Source organism: Culicoides brevitarsis, chromosome 3 (genome assembly GCF_036172545.1).
Source record: "Culicoides brevitarsis isolate CSIRO-B50_1 chromosome 3, AGI_CSIRO_Cbre_v1, whole genome shotgun sequence".
In the NCBI taxonomy this organism is placed as follows: domain Eukaryota; kingdom Metazoa; phylum Arthropoda; class Insecta; order Diptera; family Ceratopogonidae; genus Culicoides; species Culicoides brevitarsis.
In genome coordinates, this window is record NC_087087.1 from 33,720,810 (window position 1) to 33,732,355 (window position 11,546).

At 30.8% G+C, this 11,546-nt stretch overlaps 3 protein-coding genes across 7 annotated transcripts; 2 read left to right on the forward strand and 1 right to left on the reverse strand.

Moving 5' to 3' along the window:
• The first annotated feature begins 183 nt into the window (after positions 1-183).
• On the forward strand, positions 184-2,542 carry LOC134835664 (bifunctional arginine demethylase and lysyl-hydroxylase PSR). 4 transcript variants are annotated; one of them, XR_010162211.1, is made up of 4 exons: positions 184-335; positions 400-1,164; positions 1,220-1,722; positions 2,481-2,542. XR_010162211.1 is itself a non-coding variant. In XM_063850583.1 (3 exons), exons 1-3 carry the CDS (start codon positions 260-262, stop codon positions 1,591-1,593), a joined length of 1,215 nt encoding a protein of 404 aa, XP_063706653.1. In that variant the 5' UTR covers positions 184-259; the 3' UTR covers positions 1,594-1,803. The 4 variants fall into 4 exon arrangements, 1 of the variants encoding a protein (XP_063706653.1); XR_010162210.1 differs by having other exon boundaries at positions 1,220-1,703; positions 2,475-2,524; XR_010162212.1 differs by having other exon boundaries at positions 1,220-1,703; positions 2,481-2,512.
• A 37-nt stretch (positions 2,543-2,579) lies between these two features.
• LOC134835668 (uncharacterized) lies at positions 2,580-3,846 on the reverse strand. 2 transcript variants are annotated; one of them, XM_063850587.1, is made up of 5 exons: positions 3,572-3,846; positions 3,462-3,507; positions 3,235-3,402; positions 2,949-3,118; positions 2,580-2,888 (listed from the first exon to the last, which is right to left on the reverse strand). In XM_063850587.1, the coding sequence occupies exons 1-5, from the start codon at positions 3,614-3,616 to the stop codon at positions 2,874-2,876; spliced, it is 444 nt and encodes a 147-aa protein (XP_063706657.1). In that variant the 5' UTR covers positions 3,617-3,846; the 3' UTR covers positions 2,580-2,873. The 2 variants fall into 2 exon arrangements, with proteins under 2 accessions (XP_063706657.1, XP_063706656.1); XM_063850586.1 differs by having other exon boundaries at positions 2,580-3,118.
• A 1,196-nt stretch (positions 3,847-5,042) lies between these two features.
• On the forward strand, positions 5,043-9,753 carry LOC134835663 (neutral alpha-glucosidase AB). The gene is made up of 7 exons (XM_063850582.1): positions 5,043-5,079; positions 5,315-5,435; positions 5,499-5,903; positions 5,970-6,290; positions 7,308-8,799; positions 9,131-9,354; positions 9,415-9,753. Exons 2-7 carry the CDS (start codon positions 5,335-5,337, stop codon positions 9,623-9,625), a joined length of 2,754 nt encoding a protein of 917 aa, XP_063706652.1. The 5' UTR covers positions 5,043-5,079; positions 5,315-5,334; the 3' UTR covers positions 9,626-9,753.
• Positions 9,754-11,546: the final 1,793 nt, after the last annotated feature.

Genomic DNA, 11,546 nt, shown 5'->3' on the forward strand with positions numbered 1-11,546 from the left:
AAAATAAATTGAAAATAATTAAAAATAAAAAAAATTCTAAAAATGAATTTTTTTTTGATTTTAAGCAAAAATCTTTTAAAAATTATTTTTTTTTTTCACAGACAGACATGTCAAACCTCAATGGAGCAAATGTACCTCAAACAAATGAACGTCCTTCATTACTGTCAAGCTGTTTCTCACGTAGTCCATTTCGTTCCCGGATTTTTTCTGGAATTTTTTTGTTTGTTTTTTGGTATTTTCGCATCAAAGAAGCCCTCAAATGACGACTGAAGTTCCAAAAATGAGTCATCGCACGAAGCGTCGCGTGCGAGAAGTGAAAAGAAAGGCTCGACCAGGTAATTAACACATTTTTTTCGCATTTCATCTGTTTCAGCTCACGAATTCTTGTCCCCCGAACAGAGCTGAATGACAAACATTTGTGGACCCAGATGGGATATGCGCAAAATTTCGAGATTTTTAAGCAAGTTGAAGACACGACGGAACGAATTGACGTCAATGAAGTGAGTTGCGAGGAGTTTATTGCCAAATACGAGTCGAAATACAAGCCTGTCGTGATCACGGGCATCACTGCGGGCTGGAAAGCCAACGAAAAATGGACATTGCCTCGTCTCGCGAAGAAATATCGAAATCAAAAGTTCAAATGCGGCGAAGACAACGAAGGGTACAGCGTCAAGATGAAGATGAAGTATTACGTAGAATATATGCAGAAAAATAGCGACGATAGCCCGCTTTATATCTTCGATAGTAGCTTCGGGGAACACAGTAAACGGAAGAAATTGCTCGAAGATTACGACATTCCGAAGTATTTTCGGGACGATTTGTTCAAATATGCCGGCGAAAGTCGTCGTCCGCCATATCGTTGGTTCGTGCAAGGTCCCGCACGCAGCGGTACAGGCATCCATATCGATCCATTAGGTACAAGTGCTTGGAATTCCCTCATTTTTGGACATAAACGTTGGTGTTTGTTCCCCACAAATTGCCCCAAGGACCTTTTGAAGGTCACAAGCACGATCGGGGGCAAGCAACGTGACGAAGCAATAACTTGGTTCAGTCTCATCTACCCGAAAACGAAGATGATCGACTGGCCTGCCGAATTTAAACCCATCGAAATCTTACAAAAACCCGGAGAAACTGTTTTTGTGCCCGGCGGATGGTGGCATGTTGGTAAGTTTTCATTTTTTTCCATATCCAAAAATTTTTTTTCATGAAATTCTTTCAGTACTTAACTTAGACGACACCGTTGCTGTCACTCAAAACTTTTGTAGTCGCACAAATTTCCCCATTGTGTGGCACAAAACGGTTCGAGGACGTCCCAAGCTATCGAAAAAATGGTTGCGCGCTCTCAAGGAGAACGAACCGGAGCTGTATGCGCTCGCGAATCACATCGATTTGCAACAAAGTACGGGATTCGCATCGGATTCCAGCTCAAATTCGTCGTCGTCGTCGAGCAGCGATTCGAGTGACAGCGATAGCGATTCAAATACGGATGATAGCGGGCAGGAAAGTTTGTCGGCGCACAAAACGAAACGCAGGAAGATCGATTCGAGTGGCGAAAACTCCCAACGAAATTCCGCAGAACCAACTTCCTCTTGATAGCTGTAGCGTCTAAAGAAACTTTTTTCACAACAATGCCAAATTGTAAATTATTTTCTTCGGAATAGGACAATACGGAAGTTTTTTCGTTAATTTGATAGCAAAAAAAAGTAAAAAATATTGAATAGTGTAATCTAAAGCTGCATATCTACAAACAAAAAAATTTTTTGAGTCGTTTCAAATCAAATTAAAATTTTCACAAAAATTAAAAAAAAGGAATTTTAATAAAAAAAATTACTAAAATTAATTTTTTTTTTTAATTTTCGTCTAAAATATTTTTTTTCATTCACATGATTTCAATAAATTATCATATCAATTTTAAAAATTAATATTTAAAAAAAAATAAATTTAATTTTAAAAATCAAATGAAATTTAAAAAAAAAATTTTTTTTTGCAAATATTTAAAATTTAAAAAATTAAATTATTTTAACATAACAGAACAAAAATAATTATTAAAAAAAATATTTTAATTTAATTTTAAAAATAAATAGTTTTTCTAAAATTTAACCAAAAAATTCATGTAAAAATTTTTAAAAAATAATTTTTAATTTTTTCGTTAATTTTATAAATTTTAATTAATTAAATGAAATTTTGTACAAAAAATTTTTGAATATTTAAAAATTAAATTTTAATTAGAAAAAAAAAATTACTTAAACATAACAAAAAAAATTATTAAAAAAAAAATATTTTAATTTTCTTTTGAAATTAAATATTTTTTAAAAATTTTATGTAAAAAAAATAATTTTAATTTTTTTTAAATATAAAAATTTTACTTTAGAAAATTAATTTTAAAATACCTGAAAAATCAAAAATTTTACAAATAATATTGAATTTTTTTCATTAAAAAAAATCAAAATTTGATTTGAAACGACTTCATTTAGAAATAGTAGTAATAAATTAACATTCGGAGGCAGTTGCCCCAAAAAAAAACCTATTTAAGAAAAATGTATTCTCTTCGATTTAAATAAACAAATTTTTAGTTTGAATAAAAAAATTGGGCGTTTTCTTTCACTGGTTATATATTTTATTTATTAACTTTTTTTATTAAAACATTTAACATCTATAGACAACATCAAGGCACATTTTCTTAACATAGCGTAAAAATATTTCGAATAAAATGCAGATTCGTATTTTTTTATTGCACGTGAGTGTATATTTGTTCGAATTTGGAGTGAGTGAGTGTCCCTGAACCAAATTTTTTAGTAAATAATCTTTAAATGGATGGAGGAGGACAGGAAAAGGAGGAGATTGTCTTTGGTTGTTAGTTTTTTGTGTGTTTTTTATATATGCAAGTCCTATTAAGATAAGAAAATTGAAGATTTTTCCGGTTTTTAAAATAAATTGGTTACTGTCACCTGCGTTGGCGGTACTTGGGGATTGCGATCAATGTCTTCGTACGTTTGATTCACACGATTTGTGCTTGGGAGTAAACTTCCGCCGCGATCGATCAGCTCTCGGTTCAGCAGGATTAACGAGAAGGGCCGCGCTGCGAGATTTATGATGGCAAAAATCAACGAAAAAATGCCTGAAAAAAAATATCAAAAAAAAAAAAATTAAGAAAATTAAAAAAAAATATATTAAAAAAAAATTAAGATAATTTTTAAAAAATTTAATTTTTTTTTTAAACTTTGAAATTTTTACCATAATTGCTATTCACGATGATACAAATAAGATCAAAGAAGAAACTGGCGAGATCGATAAGAGCTGCAAAGTGCGTAGATTCAACGGAAAGCGGAGCATGGATGGACCACAAAAGACAAATGACGAATATCAAGTTGTAGAAAAGGTATGCTTGAGGAAGCCAATGACCTGAAATTACAAGGAAAACATAAAAATCGCACAAAAACACAAAATATCGAATTACAAACCTTGCATTGCCATGACAAGTAGAAATCCATGCACCACTGTAACGAGCTGTTATAAATAAATCAAAGAACTGATCAATTATTCAATTAATCTAATGATGCAGGGGACGAACCTTAACACGCATTAATGGTGTATTTAACATCGTTTGTACGTCCATGTCCTTTTTTTCGAAAGAAGAAAAAAAATTGACAAAAAAGTAAGTTAACTGCCTCGATGGGTTCTTGAATGTCACCGAATTTTGGTGAAAATGCGAGTTTTTTAATGCAAATTTGTCTTTTTTAGGTGATTTTTCGCAGGAACTATTTTTGGGGAGTTTTAAAAGTATTTTTTCGACCACTTGTTCTGATGATGGTCTTTTGTTGTTTATTTCAACCTACCAAAAATAACACGAAGAAACTCGTAAGTAGATTTTTTTGAGATATGACATGAGCGCATTTTGATTTTGAAATTTGATGAAATTCGACAAAAACAATTTTATTAACTTTTTTTTCAGATTTTCAAGTTTAAAGATTTAAAATACGAACTAACAAATATTTTAGTTAAAAAATTGATCAAAAATTGAAATTATTGAACAATCGGAAGAACTTCCATTAGAAAAAAGATAGATAAGAGACAAGTGGTCATTTAATGAAATATAAAAGAACGCCAAGAACAGTGATCTGCAGTTCAATGAAAGCACACAATACCTACCATCTCTAATAGAAAACTGAAAGTGACCCTTGCCTTGCTACATTGATCGAAGAAAAAATGTTAGGACTCATTGGACAGCTGCTGAATACAAAAACGAGAAAGTGATTTTTTTTGCAACTAAAGCCCAAAAATACAAGCCGCATTAAAATTTAATAACAGTCTATAACTTATAAAAAAAAGAAGCGGCAAAAAAAGAAAATGAAGCGAAGGTAACTAATTGATAGTTCTATGCTGAAATTATCAACAATGATAAATTAAATTCTTATAATTTCTATATAGAAAAAAGGAATTTCACCCTTAATTCCAAAATACAAGAACGATAAGAAGACAAATCGTTTGTTTTTTTGTTGTTCATCATTGATGAAACTCTAGATCAATTATGCCATTATGCCATTCGCGTCGAATAAAGAGGAAAAAGAGGAAATAAAAAACCTTGATGAAAATTTCTATTTAAAGAAGATAAAATAATTTTGTCAGAGCATGTATTAAGTTTCGAAGAAGCATAAAAAAATTTCTCTATCTCTAATACGATGGCAAATTTACTAAACTTGTTTTGATTTAGAAAAATTTTTAAAAATTATTATATATTTTTTAAAATTATCTTTAAAAATTTATAATTTAAACAATTATTTCACATAAATTTTTAAAACTTTTAAAATATTAAACCAATACATGTAACAGACAGACCCCCTTCAAAACCCTTAAAACGTAATTTTTTTTTCGAAACGTCTCAAAATCAAAGGTTACCGTTTTCAACTAAAAACAAATCTCTTCAAAGTACTTTTTCATTGAAAAACAACACTTTTTTCCTTCAACCAACCAATCAGAAACCTCGAAACCCTTTCCTTCAACCAATAATTGACCTCATTTGAGTATCTATACAATCAGCTGCTGCATTTTAAGACACCGCAAACGCTGAGGTGGACGAAGGTAACTTAAACTAAATTCTAATTTAATTGATTTTTGAGACATTTTCATCGTTTTAATCCCAAAATTTACTCGTAAATCGCTATTTATCGATTCTATTTCAAAAATTTCGTATTTCAAGTCAATTTTTAATACGAAATTTTGTGTTTCAAATTTAGGGACAGCTCATCTTTTTTTTATATTCCAACAAACGCTATTCAAACATTTATTTATCAGTTCAATTGTTTTTTTTTTGCAGATTCATTAGATTAGGGTAAGATGCGATTATTCAGTGTGATATTAATTGGCGTTTTGCTGACCTTGGCATGGGGCGTCGATAAAAATAACTTTAAACGATGTGACCAGAGCAGTTTTTGCAGGTATGAATGATGCGTTTCTAAAATAAACAAAACAAAAATTTTCAATTTTTTGTGATTTTTTAGACGTTGTCGTAAAATTCAGCCGGGAAATTCGCCGTACAGTTTGGTATTTAGCAGTTTAAAGACGTACAAGACTTATGTAACGCTGGATATGAAAAATAACAACAATGGGCACGAATTTTTGTTGAAACTGGAGGCAGTGAAAGGAGACAAATTCCACGTTGAAGTAAATGAGAAGCAACCGCTGCATCCGAGATATCGCGTCGAAGATGGCTTGAAAGGTCCTTTGGAGTTTGAGAGTATTTCTGTTGTCGAGAAGAACGATCAACACATTTTGATCAAGTACGGAGCTCATAAAGCTGATTTAATTATGAATCCGTTCCGCATTGACTTTTACAACACGGATAAATTGGTTGTTTCGATGAATGCTAAAGGTCTCATGAACTTTGAACATTTACGAAAGAAGCCGTAAGTCACTTTTTTGCATTAATTTCGTTCAAATATCTCATAAATTGTCTTAAAAATCATTTTTAGTGAACCAGCTGAAGAACCAGAAAATCAAGAAAACGCCGAAAATGAAGAAAAACCCAAAGACGAAGCTGATCCCGGAGAATGGGAAGAAAATTTCAAGGGACATCATGATTCGAAGCCTTTGGGACCTGAAGCTGTTGCCATGGACTTTACTTTTCCCGAAGCTTCTGTCTTATTTGGCATTCCAGAACATGCGGATTCGTTCTCGTTGAAGCCCACAGTCGGCGATGAGCCATATCGTTTGTACAATTTGGATGTCTTTGAGTATGAATTGAACAGCGGAATGGCTTTGTATGGTTCAGTTCCCGTTATTTATGGTCATGGGTGAGTTTTTACATGAATTTTAAAGAGCTTTAATTTTATTTCAAATTTTAAGTTTTTTTGAAAACTTTAATTTTTTCAAAAAATTCTTAAAAAAAAGTTAAAAAATTCAGTAAAAAAATTTTTTTTTCTTTAAAAATAAATAATAATTTCAAACAATTTAATATGAAAAATTTTTTTATACAAAAAATTTTACAAATTTAAATTTTCTTAAATAATTTTAAATTAGTGAGTCTTACTAACAAAAATTTTAATTAATTTTAAAAATTACAAAAAAAAATCAAAATCGTGTACAAAATCATGAATTTTTTTTTTTACAAATTTAAATTTATTTATAAAATTTAAAAAATCTTAAAAAAGTTACAAATTTAACATATTGAATTTTTTAACATTTTTTCTAAATTTTCAACTTCTTGAATAATTTTTATAAAGTGAGTTTTAATGAAAATATTTTAAAAAATATCAAAAATTGGCTCAAAATAATTCAATTTATGTACTTAAAAACTTTTTTTCTTAAAAAATAAAAATAAATAAAAAAATTTAAATTTCAAAAAATTTTGATATAAAATTTTTTTTAGAAAAAAAAAATACAAATTTGAATTTTATAACATTTTTTTTTAATTTTTAACTTCTTAAATAATTTTAAATTAATGAGTCTTAATAACAAAAATTTTGATTAATTTTCAAAAATTATTAAAAAAAAAATTCATTTCGAAAAATTTTTAAATTATTTTTTTTTCTGTATGAAATTATTTTTTTACAAATTTATTTTTTTTATAAAATTTAAAAATTCTTAAAAAAATTTAAATTATCGACTCTTAAGAAAAATTATCAAAAATTTTAATTAATTTTCAATTTTTTTTCATGTTAAAAAATTTTTCATGAAAAATTAATTAAATTTTTAAAAAATTTTTCCAAAGTCAATTTTTCAAGAAAAAAAAATTAAATTAATTAAAAAGCAACCTTACCTCATAAAAAAAATATTTTTTTATTGACACAACTTTTTTTTTACTTCCACAGACAAGAACGTTCCGCCGGCGTATATTGGCAAAATGCAGCAGAAACTTGGGTCGACATTCACAATACCAACTCCGAAAAGAACGTCATGTCAACAATTGTTGATTTTGTCGCCGGCAACAGCAAAAGTGAAGCTCCCGTTGCTCATTTCATGTCTGAAAGCGGCATTCTCGATGCATTCATCTTAATGGGACCCACGCCAACGGAAGCTTTCAAGCAATATACCGATCTTACGGGCACAGCTCCTCTTCCGCAAATGTTCGCCATTGGTTATCATCAGTGTCGATGGAATTACAACGATGAACAGGACATCGCGATGGTTCATGCGAAATTTGACGAGTATGACATTCCCTTCGACACTATTTGGCTCGATATTGAGTACACAGATGGCAAAAGGTACTTTACATGGGATCAACATAAATTCCCGCATCCCGTTGAAATGGTGAAAAATTTGACGGCAAAGGGAAGGCATTTGACAATTATCATCGATCCTCATATTAAACGCGATTCGGGATATTTCTTCCATAATGAGTGCACGGATAAGGGACTTTATGTGAAAAATAAGGAAGGACAGGACTACGATGGATGGTGTTGGCCCGGATCATCGTCATATCTCGATGTTTTCAACCCGGAAGTGCGTCGCATCTACGCCGATCAGTATTTGTTGGAAAATTTCAAGGAACAAACCGAAGATATGGGCTTATGGAACGACATGAACGAACCGAGTGTCTTCAATGGACCCGAAATTACGATGTTAAAGGACAATCGTCACTTTGGCGGATGGGAACATCGCGACGTTCACAATTTATACGGACAAATGATGATCAAGGGAAGCTTTGATGGTCTCACGAGACGCGCTCATGGCAAATTACGACCTTTTATTCTCACCCGAGCGCATTTCTCGGGCACGCAACGTTACGCGGCGGTCTGGACAGGCGACAATATGGCAGAATGGGGTCATTTAGAGCATTCCATCAAGATGTGTTTGTCCTTATCTGTTGCTGGCATCTCATTTTGTGGCGCCGATGTCGGAGGTTTCTTCGGAAATCCCGAAGCAGAGCTCTTTGAACGTTGGTATCAAGCTGGTTCGTTCCAACCTTTCTTCCGTTCACATGCGCATATTGACACGAAACGACGTGAGCCATGGTTGTATCCGGAAAATACTCGGTTGATTATTCGAGATGCGATTCGGAAGCGTTATAGTTACTTGCCGTTTTGGTACACGATGTTCTATGAGCACGAAAGGAACGGATTGCCGATCATGAGACCCGTTTTAGCGCATTATCCGACAGATAAGGACAGTTTTGCGATAGATTATGAGTATTTGTTGTCGGATAAGTTGCTTGTGAGACCTGTAATGACCAAGGGAGCTACCAAAGTTGATGTTTATTTCCCCGTGAAGAAGGATAAGGAAGGAGATATTTGGTATGATATCGACGATTATTCGCCGTACAAGTCAACTGGATCAGTTTCTGTCTCAGTTAACAGTTATAAGGTAAGAAAATTTAAGTTTTTCGAACTTGAAATGAAATTTTTCGAACTTGAAATGAAATTTTTCGAACTTGAAATGAAATTTTTCGAACTTGAAATGAAATTTTTCGAACTTGAAATGAAATTTTTCGAACTTGAAATGAAATTTTTCAAATCTCAAGTTTCAATTTGAAATTTTTCGAAGTTTGAAATTTTTCGAACTTGAAATGAAATTTTTCGAACTTCTTGAAATGAAATTTTTCGAACTTGAAATGAAATTTTTCGAACTTGAAATGAAATTTAACTTCTTGAAATTAAATTTTTCGAAATTTTTTAATAAAAAAATTAAATTTCAGACGCCTGTCTATCAACGAGGAGGCACAATTATCCCCAAAAAGGAACGCGTTCGTCGTGCAGCAACTTTAATGCACAATGATCCCTTCACTCTCGTCGTTTGTCTCGACAAAAATCAAGCAGCAAAGGGAACTTTGTACATTGACGACGAAAAGAGCTACGATTACCGTCACGGAGATTATTTGTACACACAATTCGACTTCAAGGACAACGTTTTGAGCAACAAGTAAATTTTCAATTCCCTAAAATTAAAAAAAAAATCGATTAAAACTAAATTTTCTTTCAGATTCATCGACAACAACAAAAAATACAAGACAAAAACCTGGTTGGAACGCGTTGTTCTCGCTGGATTGACAAAAACTCCCAAATCCGCAACATTACGAGTGAACGACGGATCCGCTGAAACATTGGAAATTTATCGTCTCGGAAATACGCACATCATTCGGAAGCCCGGCGTGAATATGGTTGATTCGTGGTCCATTACCTTGAACTATTAAGTAGAAAAAATTAAGTGTTAGATAAATTTGATGAAAAAAAAATCCTATTTCCAGAATGTTATCATTGAAATTAATTTAGGAAGGAGAACGCAATGAGCATTTAAAATAGAAATTTAAAAAAAAAAATGATAATAAAAAAAAAGTTAAATGAAAATTTTTGTTGTTTTATTTTCAAAAATTCAAGAAATTCATTTAAGAAAATTAAAATTGCTTTGACACAGTTTTTGACACAGTTTTGCTCTTGATTTAGTTTTCAAATCAAAACTGTGTCAAAAAAAAAATTTTTTTTCAGTTTCAATTTTTTGGCAGTTTTGAGTTATAAAATGATTAAAAATGATAAATTAGAGCCTCTCTGATAAATTTTTATCCATTTGGAGCAAAATTTGACAAAAATTGCTTTGACACAGTTTTTGACACAGTTTTGCTCTTGATTTAGTTTTCAAATCAAAACTGTGTCAAAAAAAAAAATTTTTTTCAGTTTCAATTTTTTGGCAGTTTTGAGTTATAAAATGATTAAAAATGATAAATTAGAGCCCTCTGACAAATTTTTATCCATTTGGAGCAAGATTTGACAAAAATTGCTTTGACACAGTTTTTGACATAGTTTTTGACACAGTTTTGCTCTTCATTTAGTTTTCAAATCAAAACTGTGTCAAAAAAAAATTTTTTTCAGTTTCAATTTTTTGGCAGTTTTGAGTTATAAAATGATTAAAAATGATAAATTAGAGCCCTCTGACAAATTTTTATCCATTTGGAGCAAGATTTGACAAAAATTGCTTTGACACAGTTTTTGACATAGTTTTTGACACAGTTTTGCTCTTGATTTAGTTTTCAAATCAAAACTGTGTCAAAGAAAAAATTTTGTTTCAGTTTCAATTTTTTAGCAGTTTTGAGTTGTAAAATGATTAAAAATGATAAATTAGAGCCCTCTGACAAATTTTTATCCATTTGGAGCAAGATTTGACAAAAATTGCTTTGACACAGTTTTTGACATAGTTTTTGACACAGTTTTGCTCTTGATTTAGTTTTCAAATCAAAACTGTGTCAAAGAAAAAATTTTGTTTCAGTTTCAATTTTTTAGCAGTTTTGAGTTGTAAAATGATTAAAAATGATAAATTAGAGCCCTCTGACAAATTTTTATCCATTTGGAGCAAGATTTGACAAAAATTGCTTTGACACAGTTTTTGACATAGTTTTTGACACAGTTTTGCTCTTGATTTAGTTTTCAAATCAAAACTGTGTCAAAGAAAAAATTTTTTTTCAGTTTCAATTTTTTAGCAGTTTTGAGTTATAAAATGATTAAAAATGATAAATTAGAGCCCTCTGACAAATTTTTATCCATTTGGAGCAAGATTTGACAAAAATTGCTTTGACACAGTTTTTGACATAGTTTTTGACACAGTTTTGCTCTTCATTTAGTTTTCAAATCAAAACTGTGTCAAAAAAAAATTTTTTTCAGTTTCAATTTTTTGGCAGTTTTGAGTTATAAAATGATTAAAAATGATAAATTAGAGCCCTCTGACAAATTTTTATCCATTTGGAGCAAGATTTGACAAAAATTGCTTTGACACAGTTTTTGACATAGTTTTTGACACAGTTTTGCTCTTGATTTAGTTTTCAAATCAAAACTGTGTCAAAAAAAAAAATTTTTTTTCAGTTTCAATTTTTTGGCAGTTTTGAGTTATAAAATGATTAAAAATGATAAATTAGAGCCCTCTGACAAATTTTTATCCATTTGGAGCAAGATTTGACAAAAATTGCTTTGACACAGTTTTTGACATAGTTTTTGACACAGTTTTGCTCTTGATTTAGTTTTCAAATCAAAACTGTGTCAAAGAAAAAATTTTGTTTCAGTTTCAATTTTTTAGCAGTTTTGAGTTGTAAAATGATTAAGTTTTTGACACAGTTTTGCTCTTCATTT

Coding starts and splice junctions, on each gene's coding strand:
- LOC134835664 (XM_063850583.1), top strand. CDS start 260: ATGACGACTGAAGTTCCAAAAATGAGTCATCGCACGAAGCGTCGCGTG. Junction 336..399: donor GAAAAGAAAGGCTCGACCAG/GTAATTAACACA, acceptor TCCCCCGAACAG/AGCTGAATGACAAACATTTG. Junction 1,165..1,219: donor CGGCGGATGGTGGCATGTTG/GTAAGTTTTCAT, acceptor AAATTCTTTCAG/TACTTAACTTAGACGACACC.
- LOC134835668 (XM_063850586.1), bottom strand. CDS start 3,616: ATGGACGTACAAACGATGTTAAATACACCATTAATGCGTGTTAAG. Junction 3,508..3,571: donor CACCATTAATGCGTGTTAAG/GTTCGTCCCCTG, acceptor TATTTATAACAG/CTCGTTACAGTGGTGCATGG. Junction 3,403..3,461: donor ACTTGTCATGGCAATGCAAG/GTTTGTAATTCG, acceptor TTGTAATTTCAG/GTCATTGGCTTCCTCAAGCA.
- LOC134835663 (XM_063850582.1), top strand. CDS start 5,335: ATGCGATTATTCAGTGTGATATTAATTGGCGTTTTGCTGACCTTGGCA. Junction 5,904..5,969: donor GAACATTTACGAAAGAAGCC/GTAAGTCACTTT, acceptor AATCATTTTTAG/TGAACCAGCTGAAGAACCAG. Junction 9,355..9,414: donor GACAACGTTTTGAGCAACAA/GTAAATTTTCAA, acceptor ATTTTCTTTCAG/ATTCATCGACAACAACAAAA.